This window comes from Lepisma saccharinum, chromosome 5, assembly GCF_977018435.1.
Source record: "Lepisma saccharinum chromosome 5, izLepSacc3.1, whole genome shotgun sequence".
NCBI classification, from domain to species: domain Eukaryota; kingdom Metazoa; phylum Arthropoda; class Insecta; order Zygentoma; family Lepismatidae; genus Lepisma; species Lepisma saccharinum.
This window is the reverse complement of record NC_139233.1, coordinates 19,965,897-19,984,915: the sequence shown is the minus strand read 5'-3', so window position 1 is coordinate 19,984,915 and position 19,019 is coordinate 19,965,897. Positions and strand designations below refer to the sequence as shown.

The 19,019-nt window shown below is 37.5% G+C and overlaps 1 protein-coding gene across 3 annotated transcripts in view; it reads left to right on the top strand.

Annotated features, from left to right (window-relative positions):
• metro (membrane palmitoylated protein 7-like protein metro) overlaps positions 1–19,019 on the top strand; it is a 77,855-nt gene that overhangs the window by 45,699 nt on the left and 13,137 nt on the right. For 2 of the 3 annotated variants that reach the window (XM_083122253.1, XM_083122256.1), the window contains 7 exons: positions 2,669–2,836; positions 6,612–6,808; positions 8,193–8,311; positions 13,296–13,571; positions 14,868–15,070; positions 15,433–15,573; positions 18,690–18,918. In XM_083122253.1, coding sequence (XP_082978379.1) covers positions 2,669–2,836; positions 6,612–6,808; positions 8,193–8,311; positions 13,296–13,571; positions 14,868–15,070; positions 15,433–15,573; positions 18,690–18,866 — 1,281 coding nt within the window. In that variant the 3' untranslated portion in view covers positions 18,867–18,918. The remainder of the gene's footprint in view (positions 1–2,668; positions 2,837–6,611; positions 6,809–8,192; positions 8,312–13,295; positions 13,572–14,867; positions 15,071–15,432; positions 15,574–18,689; positions 18,919–19,019) is intronic. The other variant, XM_083122255.1, reaches the window with a different exon arrangement.

Here is a 19,019-nt window from a genome sequence, read left to right as displayed (position 1 = left end):
CTCTTGCATTGGGCACTGATTCCAAACGTACAGTACTTAGGTAACAATGAAGTAGTGAGGAGGGGATTTGTGTGTTTAGTTTGGCATTTTTCAGCTCCAGGGATATTTTTGTTTAGAATAAAAGAGATTCAGATTCATCAAGAAGTAACGTGATAGGGGACTTCATGGAATTAAATAGTCACAAGTTTAACTGACCCTGATAATCCATGTTATGTTTTTTTCTGAAATGCATTAGAAAGTATGCTGGCCATGAGGCAAGAGAATTTTTAACATAACATGTAGTTTTGAAATCTACATGAACATATGGCTCACACATGATTTCTACTGTGTAAAAATTTAAGCAAAAATCCATGATTGACCAGGATTCCAACCTGAATTTCTGCCATACCATGCTATTGCTCCAGCAACTAAGCTACTTACCCAGCCCCTAGGTTCACCTGATTTTTTTTATCCTATCTATTTCAATAATTTATCATCCACCATCCTTATCATCATCGTTAATATGGTAGAACAGCCGTTTGAGGGCCCAAGGCTGGTCAAACGCTTTTTGTCAGATAATGCGTGGTGAGTGCATAGTCACATCACAAATGTTACCTAGCTTGACAGAAAATATCACAACTCATTCTGTTAAGCAGGTTACCTACATGTTGTGCCCTGAAAGTTTCAAATGAAAAGTGAAACCTGAACGAGTGTAGTAATTAGCATACCCATTTCTAAAATTTAACCAAAACCTTTTTTCTCCACATTGAAGTTCACGCACCAAACATAGTTAACCTGTATCATAAGGAAGATCTGGTCAAATAAAGTAAATAATATGGATTTCCATCTATGTTTACACTGATTCAAATACACATTGAAGGCACACTATAAATTTGTGAAGTGCATAATACAAACCTCATTTGAGAGAAGTCCAAATTTGCTCTGGCATGTTTTCACCTCGCAAACAATTTTTCCTGAACATAACTTCTACTTGTCATATGGATGAAGAAATTATATTTATTTATTATATATTATGGTGTTCTTGTTCTTTGGATAGGCCAACCTCCGTGCTGGAGTGGTCAGTAGACATGCATATTTTGCTTTTGACAGAAACATGAAATTGGAATAACATGCTTTAATTTGCTTGTTTTTGAGAGGTGTGAGGTGTATTTTCCTACTATGTATGAAATCATGCAAAATAACTGCAAAATGCGAAGTAAAATTTTTAACATGAAATTTAGTTTATATAGCAACCCCACACTTAGTCTGAATTATCCTGTAAGTTAGGCAAAATAATGGAAAATTGATTCATTTTGCTGTAAATACTTCAGAAGCAAAAATGGACTGCTTTACGCAGGAAACTGATAACTACATAAATGTGCTATTAGAAAATAAATGTTTATTTTGTGTAATAAGTATATTTTTAAACTCAAATGTAGTACTATATTCACCATTTTAACACCGAAATTCCATTTTATGTGCCGCTTTTGATCCAGAAATGTGTGAAGTTTTTACACTGAAATCTCGATCTTTTATTCACCATAACTATTATGACCCTAGTGGTTGCTTCAAAGCCAGAGGTCTCAGGTTCAAATCCTGATTAAGACATCGTGTTTGTTCCATCGACCATTTTGCTATTCATTCTCATCATTACATTTAACCGAAGAGATAGAAAAGCAATGTAAAATAAACAAAATTTCAGATAGGATATGCTATACATTATGACTGAAGTTATCTTGGGCTAGTGGTTTCTTGTCTGAAAAAGTAATGTACATGATTGATTTGCTTTATTTTACTTCGCTTTTTGTGCCACTTTTGGCTAATTTGTGAAGATGGGGATGAGTGATCATGTGATGAAATTGATGAATGGACACTCACAAACATCCATGCCCAGACCAAGATTCGAACCCAAGACCCCTGGCATCATAGTGCAATGTGCTAACCATTCTGCCACGGGGGCCGACTATTAATGTTATGCAACTCTAGCTTAGTGTGGTATGAAGTCTTCTATATTTCAGCCTTAAACAAAAGTTCACCTATCTTCACCAGAAACAGACCGGAGGTAAATGTAATATTCAAATAGGTAGAAATGGGAAGGACTTAAATACTTAAAAATGTAAAAGGTGAAAAATTATGCAGCAAGCTGTTTCCACAACTGAAGCACCTTTTGGCATGATGTCTTTCATAGCATAGCAACTTCTTAATTTTTCCCATTCTTAATTACTTTGCCCACCCATTTTAATACAAGTTTCCTTTCAGTCAGAAGAATCACCTTGTAATCAAGGATTCCCTTTCTCGATACCCATTGGAAGCACATTGTACAATCTTCGGATCTGTAGGTTGAGTCCCGATTAGCCTATTCTGTATCTGTGCACAAAGTGGACTTAAAACAATAATTCTGTCAGAAGATTCCTGTGAGGAAGTCAAAATGCCATTTTGGTGTCTGAGCATATAGAGTGATCACGATGTGAAAGGCTGTTGGTTCAAGTCCCAGTCTAGACATGAGCTTCTTTTTTTTCCCTGTTGCATTCGATCAGGAAAGGTAGAAATGTAGGAAACAGTAAGAACAAAACAAATACTCAAGGTTGAAACATTGAAAACTTCAAGTATTTTACTACACTTCAGTATGTACCTCTTTTTTATTGACAGTGATTATTAACTGTGACATGCATTTGTATCTTTCATACAGGGTGCTACCATAAAGACAGACGAGGAAACAGGCAAAATAGTTATAGCCAGGATAATGCATGGTGGAGCAGCTGATAGGTCAGGCCTAATTCATGTTGGTGATGAAGTTTGCGAAGTAAACGGAATCAACGTTGAAGGAAAAACTCCGAATGATGTTCTTAAGATTTTGGTGAGTAGAAGTGCCACAATCAAGAATGAATTTATCTTGCCCAGCATGGGAACAGGTGGAAAACAATATTGCTGCAACATAAAAAAACATTCAGGTTTAGAAATGCCAGAAAATTAAGTCGTCAAAAGTTTGACATTGTATATCCTGTTTATTTTTTGTTTTTTTTTAATTATTAATTCCATCTTGTCATTCTGAAATGGAGATGAAGCAATACAAGATTTTAACCATTACTGATTTGATTTTAAATGACAACATATATTGAAGATTGTGAATGGGTATTTATCTTCTTATTTAATATAGGTAACCACATAATGGCAATTGTTTTTCCCTTTAAAAATAGAAGTTAGATATTTAGAAATTTATTACATGAAACCAGGGAACATGAGTCACAGAAATCCTAACAAAATTGATTGAATTGTGCTCTCATTTACATACATTTTTTTTAAAATAGAAATAATGGGTTAGTAAAATCATGAGTAATATAATTGGTATTTTGCTTTTGATGGAAAGATAGTGTTCATTTTTCGAGAATTTGAAAATGCTTGGGTTACATTTTTCTGGCATATTTTGTCACAATATAATGTTAAATCAAGTGTAAATGCAGAATAACATGTTAAATTTGAAATTTACAGCTTATTTGCTGATATAACAATTTCTGAAATCTGAATTATCCTGTGATTAAAAAATTCCCAACACACTGATGGACTCTGTGATAAAATTTGGAATGGAAAAATCTAGTTCTTTAAATGCCAGTTTCACTTAATAATAGAACTAATTCATATGGCTATAGTATGTTCTATGGTATTTTACTTTTGTACTTCCTTACATTATATTTGTGGAATAAGGGTACATTCTTAATGAAATTTAGATTTTTATTTACAATTGAACCTGAAAGATGCTTACTTTTTGTACCGAAATTGTGATCATTTTTTCCAACACAAATGTATATCTCTAGTTGTTGGCGATTGTACTGATAAAACTAATCCCCTTTTGAATGATACTTGCAGGGTTTGTCCGGAAAGTAATGAGACTGGCCACCGCATGGTGCCCCAGTCGTTAACAGTGCATCCGCCATGAGCGGGATTGGTGGTGGGGGTTTTAGCTAACCAACGCTACCCGGATCAGTCTCTTCCGAGCTCTGGTAGAGTAAGGGTCGCTTATCGTGCGAACCATGTTTAAAAACGACATCGAGATTTTTGGAAGCTCAAAATTCGCTTGAGCAAAGATACACCATTAAATTTTGCTTGAAGCTTGGAAAAACCACTGCAGAGACGTTCACCATGATTAAGGAGGCCTACCAGGACCAAGCCCTGTCAAGAGCCCAGGTTTTCCGTTGGCATGGAGATTTCAAGCAAGCGCCAAAGTTCGGAGTGGCACACCAAGGAGTCCCCACGCCCCAAAAAGGGCAAGGATGTCCTATACGGCGTACGCTTTTAGAAGGAACATGAGTTCAGCCAATACGCAGCCAGTGCTGTCGCGCTGTTGCCAAACAAACTGCTAGCGGAAGGGAAACACAGAGAATAAATACTGTGTCCAATATTCAGCTTTTTATGGGTATAATGCAAGCACGTGATATTTGAGTACAATGAAATATATAGTGAAGAATCCTACACAGGATTATATCATATCACTGCAGCATATAAGAGAAACTCGTACCTGAAAGAAATTTGAAGGTATTTATTGTAGATGAACTGCAAAGTCATCATCATCGCTCTCGATTCTGTTTTCTGGCATGTTTCCCAGGAGATTTCTGTGGTAGATACTTTACCCTGTTTTATAATGCGCAACACAATATGCACACATACACCACACGCTCTAGCCGTAAGTTCTCGACTCTGAGAAAACACTGTTTCAGCATGCACGTCTTGCGAACGCCAATTCCTTGAAGTAAGAATAAGCTTTAAAACTATAATTTCTGTCTTGTGAACGTAATACGAGTATTTTACCCTTGGTGCCTGTACTACTGGTACGTACTAGGTTTCGAGAGCGACATTATTAATTTGATTTGATTTGATTTATTTTACTTTGCTATTCTGTCACTTTTGGCTAATTGCGAAAATGGGAATGAGTGATGATATATAATGAAATTGATGAAGGGACGTTCATAAACATCCATGTCCAACCCGGGACTCCAGGCGTCGTAGAGCGATATGCTAACCACTCAACAATGGCGCCGGCGCGACATTATTAAATAACACTCACGCAACACACACACTATTGCAAAACTATCGAGCATAAGGGCTGTATTGCAAAACGTTCTACAACGCCAGGAGTCTCGGATTCGAATCCCGGCCCGGGCATGGATACTTGTGAGTGTCCATTCATCAATTTCATCATATCATCACTCATCCCCATTTTCGTAAATTAGCCAAAAGTGGCAGAAAAAGCGAAGTAAAATATATCAATCAATGAGGGCTGTATTGAATCCTCTCACAACTGTTCTTCATGCCGTACGAGTAAAATTAACTTACACCGCCCTTGTTATGAAAACGCTGAACTCAAAACTGAACCAGACTCGCAATGTTTGTGAACACACAAGACAATGAAAGGTCATTGTGCATATTCAGCCGAATTTGACACCCATAGCTTTACCAACACACAACAACTCATAGGGGTCAACACAGTGGTAACGAAAAAAACAAAGGACGGAACACGGAAGACAAACGAAAGGGTCATTGTGTGTGTGTGTGTGTGTGTAGAGACGTGTTGTTTCCCGTGTTTCTTCCACAAACGATAACTCCGGCTGTAGGCGATGGAAATTCATGGGACTTGGACAGTCAGGTTCAAAATGTCGTGCCCCATATTATGATGAACCTTAAAGTGGCGAGTTTTATGAAAACTTCTTGCGAGCACGAAAAATACAGAACATGGGGTTTAACTCGCGCGCCGCAGTCTCCTAACTGTACAACGTTGCACTGCTGCCACTGGCTGGTCGCCACGCACACCCCCTGCGTGGCTCCGCCCGATATCGCTTCTAAAACCGTGCGTCGTATAGTCGAGGATCAAGACAATGGTCAATCGGGTCCGACCGGAGATTGCCAGATGCTGGAAGCTCCATCATGATAACGTGCCGAGTCACACCGCGTCTGTTGTGACATCATTACTGGCTAGAATCGGTGTTGCCACATTGCCGCAGCCAAAGTACAGTCCCGACATGAGCCCAGCGGACTTTTTTCTATTTCGCAAGCTCAAAAGAAGCTTGAAAGGGCACCATTTTGACTATGTTTTGGCCATCCAAGCAGCAACGACGAATGTTCTGAGTGGGTTGTCAGAAGCTGACTTCCAGGAGGCGTACTGCATGGAAATCGCACTGGCAGCAGTGTGTCGATAGTCAAGGAGAGTACTTTGAAGAATTTTAACAAGTTGTACCAATTGGATCAATAAATTTTATTTCCTGGACCCAGTCTCATTACTTTCCTGACAAACCCTGTATAAGAGATCAATTTGTCCCATCGCTAATTAAAATTTAAGAATATGTGAATAAAGTTGAAGGTGATACTTAGCAAACTTTCATTGACATTTGTGAATTTTGAAGTTATCATTATTTAATCATATTTCCACATTGTTCAAATTACTTGTGTGTACTGTTGCATTCAGCTTTGGATAATGTGTAAAGATAACACTGAAATTACTTCTGCTTGCATTTTACACCACCCACACAATCCCATATTTAACAACTACATAAGTGGAGAATGATACTAGTATTTTAACAATGTAACTAAAAAAACAGAGATTATCTGGATAATTTTTTTTTATTATTTATTTATTCCTCTAGCAAAGTTCTGAAGGGACTATTACGTTCAAGCTAGTACCTGCGGATGGGAAATTGGGATTACGCGAGAGTAAGGTTCGTGTAAGGGCTCATTTTGACTACAATGCTACTGATGACCCTTACATACCGTGCAAGGAAGCTGGACTTGATTTTACGAAAGGAGACGTACTCCACATTGTGAGTCAGGATGATGCTTACTGGTAAGTTCGTTTGTATTTAATGACCTTGATGAACGGGTTTCATATGTAGTTTCTCCATGAGTTGAGATTCCATGTATGTTTTACGAGAAAAACAAAGATACATATATTTATAATTTTGGTACACATTCATCAATCTCATTTATTGTAATAATTTGCATGGAATTTGTTTATTGATGGGGTGTGTAAAGGGTGACCCTTTCCCAAACCTCCTTTCCATGTAGTACACCCTGAATTGCATTTTGCAGACCAGCAAGGCTCTGGCGTCTGGACTCACAGCCAGTATAATTCTGTGTGGGGCTCGTGGTGGTATTGTCCCTTCGTCCATCTCATCTTATGACCATTCATCTTCATCTTCATCTTCGCAATTAGCCAAAAGTGACAGAAAAGCAAAGTAAAATAAATCAGTCAAGTTTATTAATGAGAGTTTTAGTGGTTACAATTGTCAGTTCAAGTAATTCAAATTTTGCATTTGCAAATTACTCACTTTTTAGCAAATGTTAAAATATTTTTATTAATGTAAAAATATTTTAACAGTTCAAGTAAATGAAGTGTCTTGTGTATGTCAATGTGCTGTATTTTATCAATCAATGAATTTGTCCGAGTTTTGTTACTTAATTTTATTATTTGTAAACTCAGACAAAAAAAAAAAGTATGCATTCAGAAATGTATGTACAGCTGCTTAAAACTGAAGATAATCAAAATATAAAATATTGTGCAATCTTAATGTACATTTGCAAGGGGCAGTCCTGAAAAAACTTTAATTGTGGAAATATGTAAAATTGGGTAAGTTTTTGTAACAGTTAATCTTGGGACCCTCAAGAGTGAATGTATAATGTGGGGAAATGTAAAATCAGGGTTCCACTGTACATACTAGAATGCTGCAGGAAGAACATTTCGCTGGCGTGCCAAATAGTTTGCACAGACAACGCTAGATAGCGTACAGAATTGAGAGCTTCTTTGCTCAAGCACATAACATTCAAACAGGCAAAACAAGCCATATACACTCAAAGCCCAGTAATACGAACACACATGACCATAATTTGTCTGTGGTAGTGGGCCCTCAAATATGAATTGTGAAGTGAGAGATGCAGTGAAATTGAAACTTAAGTGAACATTGTCATCATCTCGTTGTTAAATTGTAGTTTAGTCTGTCTTACACAGTGATATATGAAAATAAAATAGATGATTGTGGGCTGAAACTACCAAGGTGGATATTTTCATTTGTGTGTCTGTGATCATTGTCACATAAAATAATATCCTATTGTATATGCTCGAGGGTGAGACACTCGAATGAGTACGAGGGAGCGAAAGTGGTTCCATGCATTGCTCTAGTACATACATACATTTAGCACATGTGATACTTCATTGCCCACTTTTATTCCAGGTGGCAGGCTAGGAGAGAAGGTGATAGGAATATGCGAGCAGGTTTGATTCCTAGTAGGGCATTACAGGAAAGGCGAATCCTTCATGAAAGGACGCTAAGTGATAAACCCAAGGAAGAAGGTAAATTCATTTGTAGTTTAGTGGATCTTGTTAGACTTATCGAATGTGCATGTGCGATGCAATGAAAAAGTTATCTTCTAGGTACTGTTAATGAATTTGTGCTGTATCTTCAACTTTTACTTACATCACCAATGGGAATGTAGAGAGGATTAGAGGAGTTCCATTTCAGATGAATCTCAGATTGTTTCAGGAAAGCATCTTGAGAATGTCAAGTTTAAAAAACTGGACTAATTTAATCTGCATAAGATTCTTCCTTACATATTGGCATGGACTGCTTTTACTTTTATTTATTGTCTGTATTTTTGCTGCTGTGTCAACTTACGGTCTTACACCAAAGGCGTGAGCATGAGTGAACCTTTGCAATTTCATCTGTCTAACCATCATTCATCTTCATCATAAAGTTTAGCCTGAAGAAGCAGAAAATGATGCCAAGAGAGAAGAAATAGGAATTCGAAAATTAGGAATGTGACAGATTAAGGGCTCCCAGATTCAAATCCTGGCCTGGCCATGGGTGTTCTTTGTGAGTACCCCTTCATCAACTCCATCACATCATCACCCATCCTCATCATTGTAATTAGTCATACATACTGAAGCTTGCACAAGGGGGCAAAATTGTGACAAATATATACCAGTTTATTGTCGGAAGTAATGGGTACCTGTTTGAGATGCATGCTCATATAATTTCTATAACGCTGTCACATAAAACAAAGTTATGTAGTAAAGGTCTGGAATGCTGAAAATGTACTGGTTGTGGGTGTATTATATGTGTGTTGACACACTTATGAAATATATGCAGTATACTTTAAAGCAGAGGATTATAAACTATAATGCAATCATGCATGATCCTCTTTCCAGTAGGAACTTGTACGAGTCCTCAGTCAAAAGTCCATAGCCTATTGTAACTGGTTCAGTGGCAGATTCATTATCTGATCACCAAAAGTTCCCAGTTTTGAGTCCCTACCTGGACATCGGGTTCCTTTCTGATCATCCCCTCATCAGTTTCATCTATGTATCACCTCATTCTTATCATTGTGTTTAGCTAAATGTTGCAGAAAATTGCAAATACAACTACTAAATTAAAAGGTCCATAATGACTGATTCAAAATATAATGATGACTGATTCAAAATATAATGATGTAAACAGTCTAGAACAGGTGTAAACCAGATTAGAAAATTTCTTGAGTGTATGTGTATCTTGTTTTTAAATCCTGGACAATAAATACTATTCAGTGTTGTCAGGAATATACATATGTATGTTAGAGATGGACCAATATAGAATTTTGCCAACAAATCAAAGTACATATATACTGGTCCTGATGGTCAATATCCAACAAGTAGATATTAACTGGCTATTGCCAGTGAAGAACTTTAATGAACCACCCTAAATTAATGGATGTAACCAGTAACTGAAGTGGAGTTTACCTCAGAAGAAGAAACATATTTAGGAATATTACAGAATAACACAGTAAATGTTACTATTACTGTTCTTGCTGCAATGTTTAATCGTGGTTCCCCAAAACTTTCCAACCTTGCAGAACCAAGTAATACAAATATGCCAGTACTAATGAAGTACCAACACAAAATTTCGTCCTAGGATGAAACCTGGGAAAGGGCACAAATATTAGCATGGAGTGACTAGTCATGTAAGGTTGTGTGTGTATTTGTATATTACTACTGTAAGCATGAAATACTTGTAGGTAGCTAAGATACAGCTGCAGCAAGAAGAAAACCCACTTTAATAGCAATATTTACCCGTTGCAAGTTCTGGACAATGACAAAAGACGACAAAACTTTTGCACTGAATTACAGCCTATTTGTAAAAATATATATAATCATTAAAATTATTGGCAAATATAACTACATTCGAAGAAGTGTTCTCGTGTTACCAGCCAGGTTAACTCGGCGTTAGCTTCCAATGTTTCGAGCGCATACATTGCATTGAGTGTGTTGCTCCCTGAAGATGAGAGCAATGTATGCGCTCGAAACGTTGGAAGCTTCCACCGATTTAACCCGGCTGGTAACCCGAGAATGCTTGTTCGAATCATGTTGCCAGGAAAGCTACAATTCCTAAATATAACTACGGTAATACAACGATGTGATTATATTGACCAATATTGGTAGAGTACCGAATCTGTTCCATCTCTAATATATGTGTACATAAAAATTTAGTGTAGTAACTTAAAGGAAATAACTATCAATAGTTTTTAATATTACCACAATTGCATTTATGTGTGTAGCATTGCTCTAGAAAATAACACTGTAATAGTAATGGGTGGAGGGTTGAGCCGATACCACTGATGTCTTATGTCTTAAAGTTACCTTATTTAGTGAGATACATAGTTAACATGTGTAAAAGATCAGCATTGTTACTTGTATTATATAACAGTTACTGTTTTGCTGCGGAAGATGAACCTAGTGGATACATCTAAACTCCAAAGGGGAAACAGGTAGAAAAATATGCTAAATTATGCTGTGTTTGTGCTTTATTTGCTTATTATTGCTCCAATTTTTGCGATGGTTATAACAAATTGTAATAATTAGTGGAAAAATACTATTTTTCACAGCACCTACTTCCCCATATATTTTTCACTTGCTGCTGTCACAACTGTGCATGAGTACTTACGTTGATTGCCGCAACTAACACAGGCAGACTCTTTCTATATGTCTTGAAAAATGCTGTGGGTGTTCTGTAATGTGAATTTAAGAAATATTGTCCTTGAAGATTCATACTATCATGTACCACAAAATACACTTCCTCCACACAGTTTGTCACAGGATTTATATGAAGGCACTGCAAAAGTGTTTTGTGACTTTTTGAGTATCAGTGATTGAATTCACACCGATATTTTGTGATATATTGGTATCGGCTCGGACCTTGTGTTTTCTACATGATATGGAATGGTAGATTTATCATTGTAGATTTATATAAATGAAGGCCTTGGTTGCAAATAATAAATGTTAGATCTTTTCACTTCTCTTACCGTAGCCTATGACTAGAATGGCAGGAGCCAGCAGTGCATCTTCCACTCCGTTCTTCATGGCTGATCCACTAATTTATTAACTGTTTTTCTACTTCAAGAGACGTGCATGGGTCGATCCCTCAGTAACTGCGGTAACACTGCACATTTTTAGGGGTTCTCAACCCATTTGGATTTTTAAGTCTTACCTTGTTGTTTGCAGCTTTACTATCGTTACTAAGATCTTTTAGCTAGTGAATGTCTGTAGAATCTTGTATTTGGGATTCCGTAAGTTTTTACACAGCTTTAGTAACTGCTTTTTGTTTTCACCGTAACATATCTGGATAAAATTCTTGACATGGTTACTGCACTAATCATAAGAAACTAGTAATAAAAGGCCCTGGTGCACTTAAAAAGAACAAGTTCAGTCTCCTCAATAACAGTCTTCATCAGGAATTTTGTGAAACAGGGAGGTTAAAAGGCTAAGTTGAATGTTAAAGTACCGATGTAAAAATTTACTCTTGCTAATAACTGATTTCTACCAATCTAATATAAAACTGCAAATGATTCATGAAAACCTTTTCTGGTTAACTAACCTCGTCGATGAATGTTTGTAATTAGGTGACTGAGTCCCGCACCGTGGCTGTGCCATCTAAGGTGCAAGCTTTGGGCTCCGGCTATGAGGTGCGTGCAGGTTCGAGTCACCCGGGGGAAGCATAACAACTTTTTCTGAGATTTCTGCCTGGGCCTGTGTATGGGACCAGTGGCCACCCACCATTGTGAGGAAATTTGGGAGCTATGAATGAGTATTGTAACTCGGTCACGGAAACCTACAAGGACTGAGGGTTCGTCATGCTGACCACACGTCACCTCGTAACTGGTTGGATGATCTTCCACCTCTGGTGATATTGAGGCAAGCAGTCAATAGATAGACACTGGCCCTCATGTGCTGGTACGCCATGGGTTATTATTATTAATCAGGTGACTTAGCTCTTTTACCTTTGGTGCGAGCAGTCCTAGGTTCAATCCCCAGTGAGAGCATCAAAATTTCAGTGCTGACCTAGCATCCTGATGATAATTGGGAAGCTACTTTTGCACCCGTCACATTATATGGGGTCCAGCTCCTTATCTTTACATAGAACAACTCTAACGTTGCATAAGTAAAATCTTAAAAGCTTAAAATTTTCTGACTTCCGTTAAAAGCTGAGTCTGTAAAGGGGCACTCAGCACACACAAGGACAAAAAACAGGACAGCACACACAAAATTATACTGGCCAGAGTGCCAGTCGCCAGAGCCTCGTTCGTGTGCAAAATGCAGTCCAGGGTGTACTATGTGGAAGTGAGGTTGACAGTTGGGTGTACTACGTGGAAAATCACCCCTTACACCCCGGGGAAGCTACTTGAAAGCACTACAGGTGACTGCAATAAATCACATATTTATGCATTTACTTTAAAGAAAACATCATTGTATTCATAAAAATAATAACCCATTATTTTATATGTTCTAAATTACAGGTAAATATAGAAATTTCAGATTGACAACCATTTTAACAATACACTGAAATGCCTATATTGGCTGATACTGTAAAACCACCCATTAATCTGTCATATCATGGTCCCTAATTCTTGTACTTCAGACTATTTTTTTTTCCTATGAATGGCACAAAAGAAACCAAGAACAAGATATGTGGTATTGTTTAGACTTTTTCAATAAAAGGATAAATGGAATATTCAATATATCAAACAGAAAGTTTTTTCTAAATGGTTATGTAATTGTGTAGAGTTATATTATTGTCAATTCAGAAATATCCAGATATGTTGTGTAGTTTCTAAATAAACTTTCACATTCCACAATTAAGTTCCATCTACTAGTCCTATTTTACTTGATAACACTTTTTTTCAAATTTATTCTTAAGAGATTTTCTACTCTCTGTAACATTACATGGCATGTTACTCTTCCAGATATATGATTTCACTTAACGAGAGCAGAAATGGACTTGGTTAATTACCCGCTAATTTCCTTGTAGGTTTATGTTCTCTTTCAGTATTACCTGGATGTCAGTCCCCTAAGTCCCCTCGCTGTGCTTCCAAACCTAAAACTAAAAAAATTATATATGACACAGCTGAAAATGACGACTTTGACCGGGAGGAGATTGCGACGTATGAGGAGGTGGCTAAACTCTATCCAAGGCCAGGCCTTCATCGACCAATCATCTTGATCGGGCCTCCTGGTGTTGGTAGGAATGAACTGAAGCGCCGACTTATCGCTACAGATCCTGATAAATATAGAACCACAATTCCTTGTGAGTACTGTAATGTTTTTCTTGTATAGATGTATTGCTTGACATGCACCTACTTGCGGGAAGGGGGGGGGGGGGGGTTCTTATTGGTCTAGGGTTTACAAATGATTAGTGGCGACATGCATATTTTGTTCTTAATGGAAATACAAAATGTGAGATAACATTTGCGTGAGTTACATTTTTATATCATGTTTTGCCATGAAATGATGTGAAATGAACTGCAAAAACAAAATAATCTTCCTTTAAAAAATAGAGCTTATTTATCGACACAATACAACTGTTTCTGAAATCTGAATTATCCTGTGAGTGATGCAAAATCGTAGACACTTGATCATTTGAAGGTGCCAAAACTGGGGGGCAAAGATAGTATATTTTCCTTTGTAGATAAGGTTTAGCATAGTGCGGGGCTAAAAAGTGGCGAAAATTGTGGGAGCAATTTCCCCCTTAATTGCCACCACTGCTTGTATTGTAGATTATTTCTTCTCATTTGTGGTTGTTAGAAGAAAACTAACATGTTCTTGATGTAATCAGTGGAACTTTCTGTGAGTAACCCTGATTATCACTTCAAATTTTTGTTTAAAACACATTACCTTAAAGCCTGCATTATCTATTATAATTTAATGTGGTCGTCAAATGTGTTAAATAAATAATGAATAGATTCTCTCGGAATATCAACCAGGCCAGTTCTGGGTAGACTGCTGAACGTTTTTGAGAGCTATTTTAAAACTAACCTTTGTGGATTGAAATCTGTAAATACACTTTCATCCCTGAACATGAAAGTGGTGTTAGCCCTCGAGAGCTCAGAAGTCTACCAGGAAGTAACCCGACTGATGTTGCAAGAGAATCTCTTCCTCATTCACCACCAAGAATACTTCCAAGAAGTGTTGAATGTAATAATGTGTAAGTTCTATTGTAGTAATTTTAAATTAAAATATACTTACTTACTCTAGCATTCTTAAACCTGAAGGTTTATGTCTGGAGCAACACAAGCCTTCCATCTGTCCCTATCCTGGGCAAGATCAAGCCAATCTTTTCCATCCTTACCAATTTCCTTTAGGTCCATCTCAACATTATCCCGCCATCTTCATCTTGTCCTTCCCCCAGGTCTGTTACCATCAGGTTTCCTGTAAACTCTTGTTCCTCTCCCATTCGTGTCACATGACCTGCTTAAGAACCACAGATTTGTGTGTGTGTAATGTTATTTTTAGTACAGTTAACATTTAGGATTTGTGTAATGCCTGTAAGCTTCTATTTGATCATTCAAGATGATGATGATAAATATCTTTCCTATTTCTTCAGACACCTCCAGACCAATGAGACATGGTGAAGTCAATGGAAAAGAGTATTATTTTGTAACAAGGGAGAAAATGGAAGAAGAAATTGAAGGTGGGAAATTCATTGAGTATGGAGAATACAAAGGGAATCTCTACGGTACCTCTGCAGAAACTGTTAGGTCACTCGTTAATGCAGGATATGTCTGCATTTTGAATCCTCATTACCAAGTAAGTACAAATGAATGGTATCTGCATTATGTATATATTTAGAAAAATAAGTTTTTTTTGCAATTTTAAAAAAGTTGTTTCTGTTTGAAGTGATTTATCTGTAAATTAGCTCACATCGTTGGTGTACAACAGACAAGAAATTGTCACTTCCATTACTGCTACATAAATTATGCTAAACGATTAATGGATTCCACTGAGTACATTTAGTAAATTTTAGTAAGTGAAAACTAATTCACGTGTGAAAACTTTAAGTATCATTAGTGGTTGGAAACAACTTGGTATCTGTTCAAATTTATATCTGAATTTTTGTGGTGAATCCTTATTTAAATGATTCTGTAATTTTTTTATTTTTATTTTTGCAGGCTTTGAAAATGTTGCGAACTCCTCAACTAAAACCATTTGTAATTTATATTAAGCCACCTCCATTTGATATATTAAAGGACACAAGGCATGAAGCCTATGCACGTTCAACGTTTGATGAAAATAATTCCAGAGGGTTCACGGTAAGTTTCACAATATTAATAATATGATAGTTGTATCTTCTTTGGCATTTGATATTGAAATGCTTTCACCTGTCAACCGAATTTTTCAAATATTTCCCTGAAACAAGTAATAATAAGCAGCATGATTATGACTTTTTTATTTACAGCAAGATGATTGAAATTTTACTTACAGTCAACTCTCGATTCTACGACCCTCTCAAAGTAACGACCCTTTTCCTGCGAACCATGAAAAATTTAGAAAAAGTTGACAAATTTGGAAAAAAAGTTGAAAAATTGAAGAAAATCGACCGAAAAATGCGTGTTTTTTTTCCCCACTCATTCCCTTCATGAGATCTCTACCGCTCACAATTGGGTCTGAACTAAAAATAGACACCTCCACACCATGCTTGAGTGATATCCAATAGCACTTGACCTCTGCCCTCCCCTCCCTCAAGCGCACCAATGTTACCCTGCACCCGATGGCTGCTACCCAACTACCCAACATGCCAGGCTTGTTTTGCACGCTTGCTCTTGGATACGCGATAAGAGAAGATCGAATGTGCTTGGATGTTATTTTAAATCGACCTTGACTTGTTTCCTTGTCCTAAGAGCTGCTGAAAATGCATGGGGGAAGGGGGGGGGGGCAGCCCGAAATGACTGCTGGACTTGCAGTCTTTGCCAATGTGTATGGCAGGTCAAGCTCTTTCATCGATAAATACACCACCTTGAGAGATAAGATCGCAGGAATGTTCGAAAATACAGATGCGTGGCACCTGGAAGTCTGGCCCATCTCTCCAGCTCTGACCTAGAGTTCAGCAGGTTCCCGTGAGTGAGCAACTCTCGGCCTTGTAGCCGACAACTTCCAGTAACCGCTTTCATTCAAAACGTGTTCTTTGTTCCCTGCAACATTTCATAAAGAAGTGAAACTGTTAGAGATAATCAAAACCACATAGGCGAACTAAAGATCGTCAACCTGCTTAATGCGTTGTCATCCAGGTTTCCACAAAAGTTTACTTCGATCTTACGTGCATCATAACTCCCGTTTCCCATTTCATACGTTTTCCTAATTGTGTCGATGTCATAATATCTGCCAAAAAAGTGTTCCGTTGGTTGACTGACTTCTCCCTTTTTTCCTGTCAGCAAAGGGGGGGGGGGGGATTTATTTTCTTGCTCGTGTGTACACATGGGCTGATTACAGGCGAGGAGGGAAGTGGACCCACCCCTCTTTCTTTCCTTTGGTGTCTAAAATGGGGCAACCAGTTCTGGATATATTCTTGAAAACGAACAAAAAACATAGAACAAGTAAAAAAAAAAAGTGACCACCCCTTCTTTCCCCAGCTCATTCTCCGCCACTGGTGTGCACTGCAATGTTGATAATTGCAGAATTCAGGTCCGTCCTCTCTTTTTTTTTTTCTTTTTTTTTTATGCTGTTGTCTGCATAGGAAATATTGCCCGTATTATTGTCTGTTGCATGGTAAAACGTAAAGCAAGGGTCATTTCTTTCTTCTTTACACTGCTGTTAAAAGTTCCGTCTTTGACAGTTGCGTTATCTTTAAAATGGTGGGATTTTTCTCGCCCGCCACCTGTTGTTTGAACTTCCAGCTGGTCTCTTTGTTTTTACGATGCAGCTGGCGCCAGTGTTTTGTCTAGCGTCTGCAAAGCTCTTGCTTGCATATAACAGCAATGACTCATCCTGGGGGAAGGATAAAGGATAAAGTTATTGTTTTGAATCTCGCAAAGCTGTTTTGAATAATGAAATTCGATCTCCAGAAAGGAAAACAAGGGTTCAAATAACTTCATGTTCTTCACCTTCTGATAAGCAAATCTGTAAATTTAATTCGCATCCCTTTTCTTCATGTGAAAAAAAAAAAAGGTTCAATGTAGGAATGGTCGCTGAGACCGATTAAAAACACATTATTCAAGGGGAAAACTTTTGGAGGAGTGGGTGTTTGACATCGAGAATACTCCTAAATCCAACATTAAATGGTGGATTAATGTAAGAGTAAATAATGATCTACCATTTTGATACGTGAAAATCAACAGTTTCATAAAGCTTGTTTTCAGTTCATTTTATGCTGATGGGCTAATTGGGACTAAATATACAGTTTAAAGTGAAATTCAATTCCAAACCGGAATGATTATGGACTGCGACGCTGTTTAATGCTGTTTAATGATGTGTCCTAGAATACGCATTGGGTGTAAACAACTAATTTGCACGTTTCCTTTTTCGCTGGATTACAATGCAAGTCAAGGAAGGAGTTTGGACTGCTCCCTTGAATGGGGGAGGAGGGTGAATGAAGTTGGTTGAAGCAAAGAAAACATGACTTTTTTTTACGATGTATTTTACACAGCCGAACCAGAACAAAAATTACAGCCCTGCCCTTTTTTTCCCCCCTAGAAAGGTTGTGTTGTTTCTCCCGAGAGATCTAATCTTACCAGTTAATATTGTAACATACAATGCTCTAGTAGACCCGTATAAAATCCAACATTGATTCTGCCCGATATTATCTCCCGACTTTTGCTGGCACCAGTCTGGCTGGTGTCAAGATTCTTCGAGTTTTGCTTGCAATAAGCGAGAGATTGTTTTCCTTTCAGTAGGCCTCGGTGCAAACGGGTTTCTCATGAACTTGAATTGTAAGAATTTCCTGGAAAAGCAACAAGTGTGCACAATTGAAAGAAACGTGATTTTAAAATATTTTTGGTGAAAACGTTTTCATGTTCTATTTTCGTTCTCACAACACGCATCCTGTGCATAACAGGTTGTATAACTACCAGGATAAATGGTGTTACCATCTCCTAGGCATCTTTGTTTCCATTTGAGCTCCATTTAACCTGAAAATTAGTGCAAATTCCAATAACGACCCCTTCGAAATAACGACCCTTTTCCCGGGAACTGTGAAAGGTCGTTGAATTGAGAGTTGACTGTATTTAATATTTTCAAGCTGTGGTTATGTAAACTTTTAAGAAATTATAATTAAACATATTGTATAATATAAATACAAAATATTGTTGAGTTTATAGTAGTTTATTAGAAGAGAAAAACTACTTCATCCTGTTTGCTAATCAACATAACTGTGATCCACTCATTAGAAGATTTTTTTGCTGTGATCTCATATTTGATGAAATTCTCTTTGTAGGATGAAGAGTTTGAGGAAATCATACGAAGTGGTGAGCGAATTGAATTCCTTTATGACCACTGGTTCGACGAAACAATTGTTAATGCAGATTTGTCTGTGGCATTTGAACAACTAGTGAGAGCTGTCAACCGGGTTGAGACAGAACCATTGTGGGTACCTGCATCTTGGGTTCAGTGACAGCCATAAAGTGCATTGGAGAGATGTAGTAGTGTATAATTCTGTAAATTAGGTGAGTAGACCGATTTTATTGAAAAAGAAAGTAACAAAAGGGAAAAAAATTGGTACTTAGAAGCAGTTAGTCACCACTTCCTCAGTCCAGTGTTTCAAATT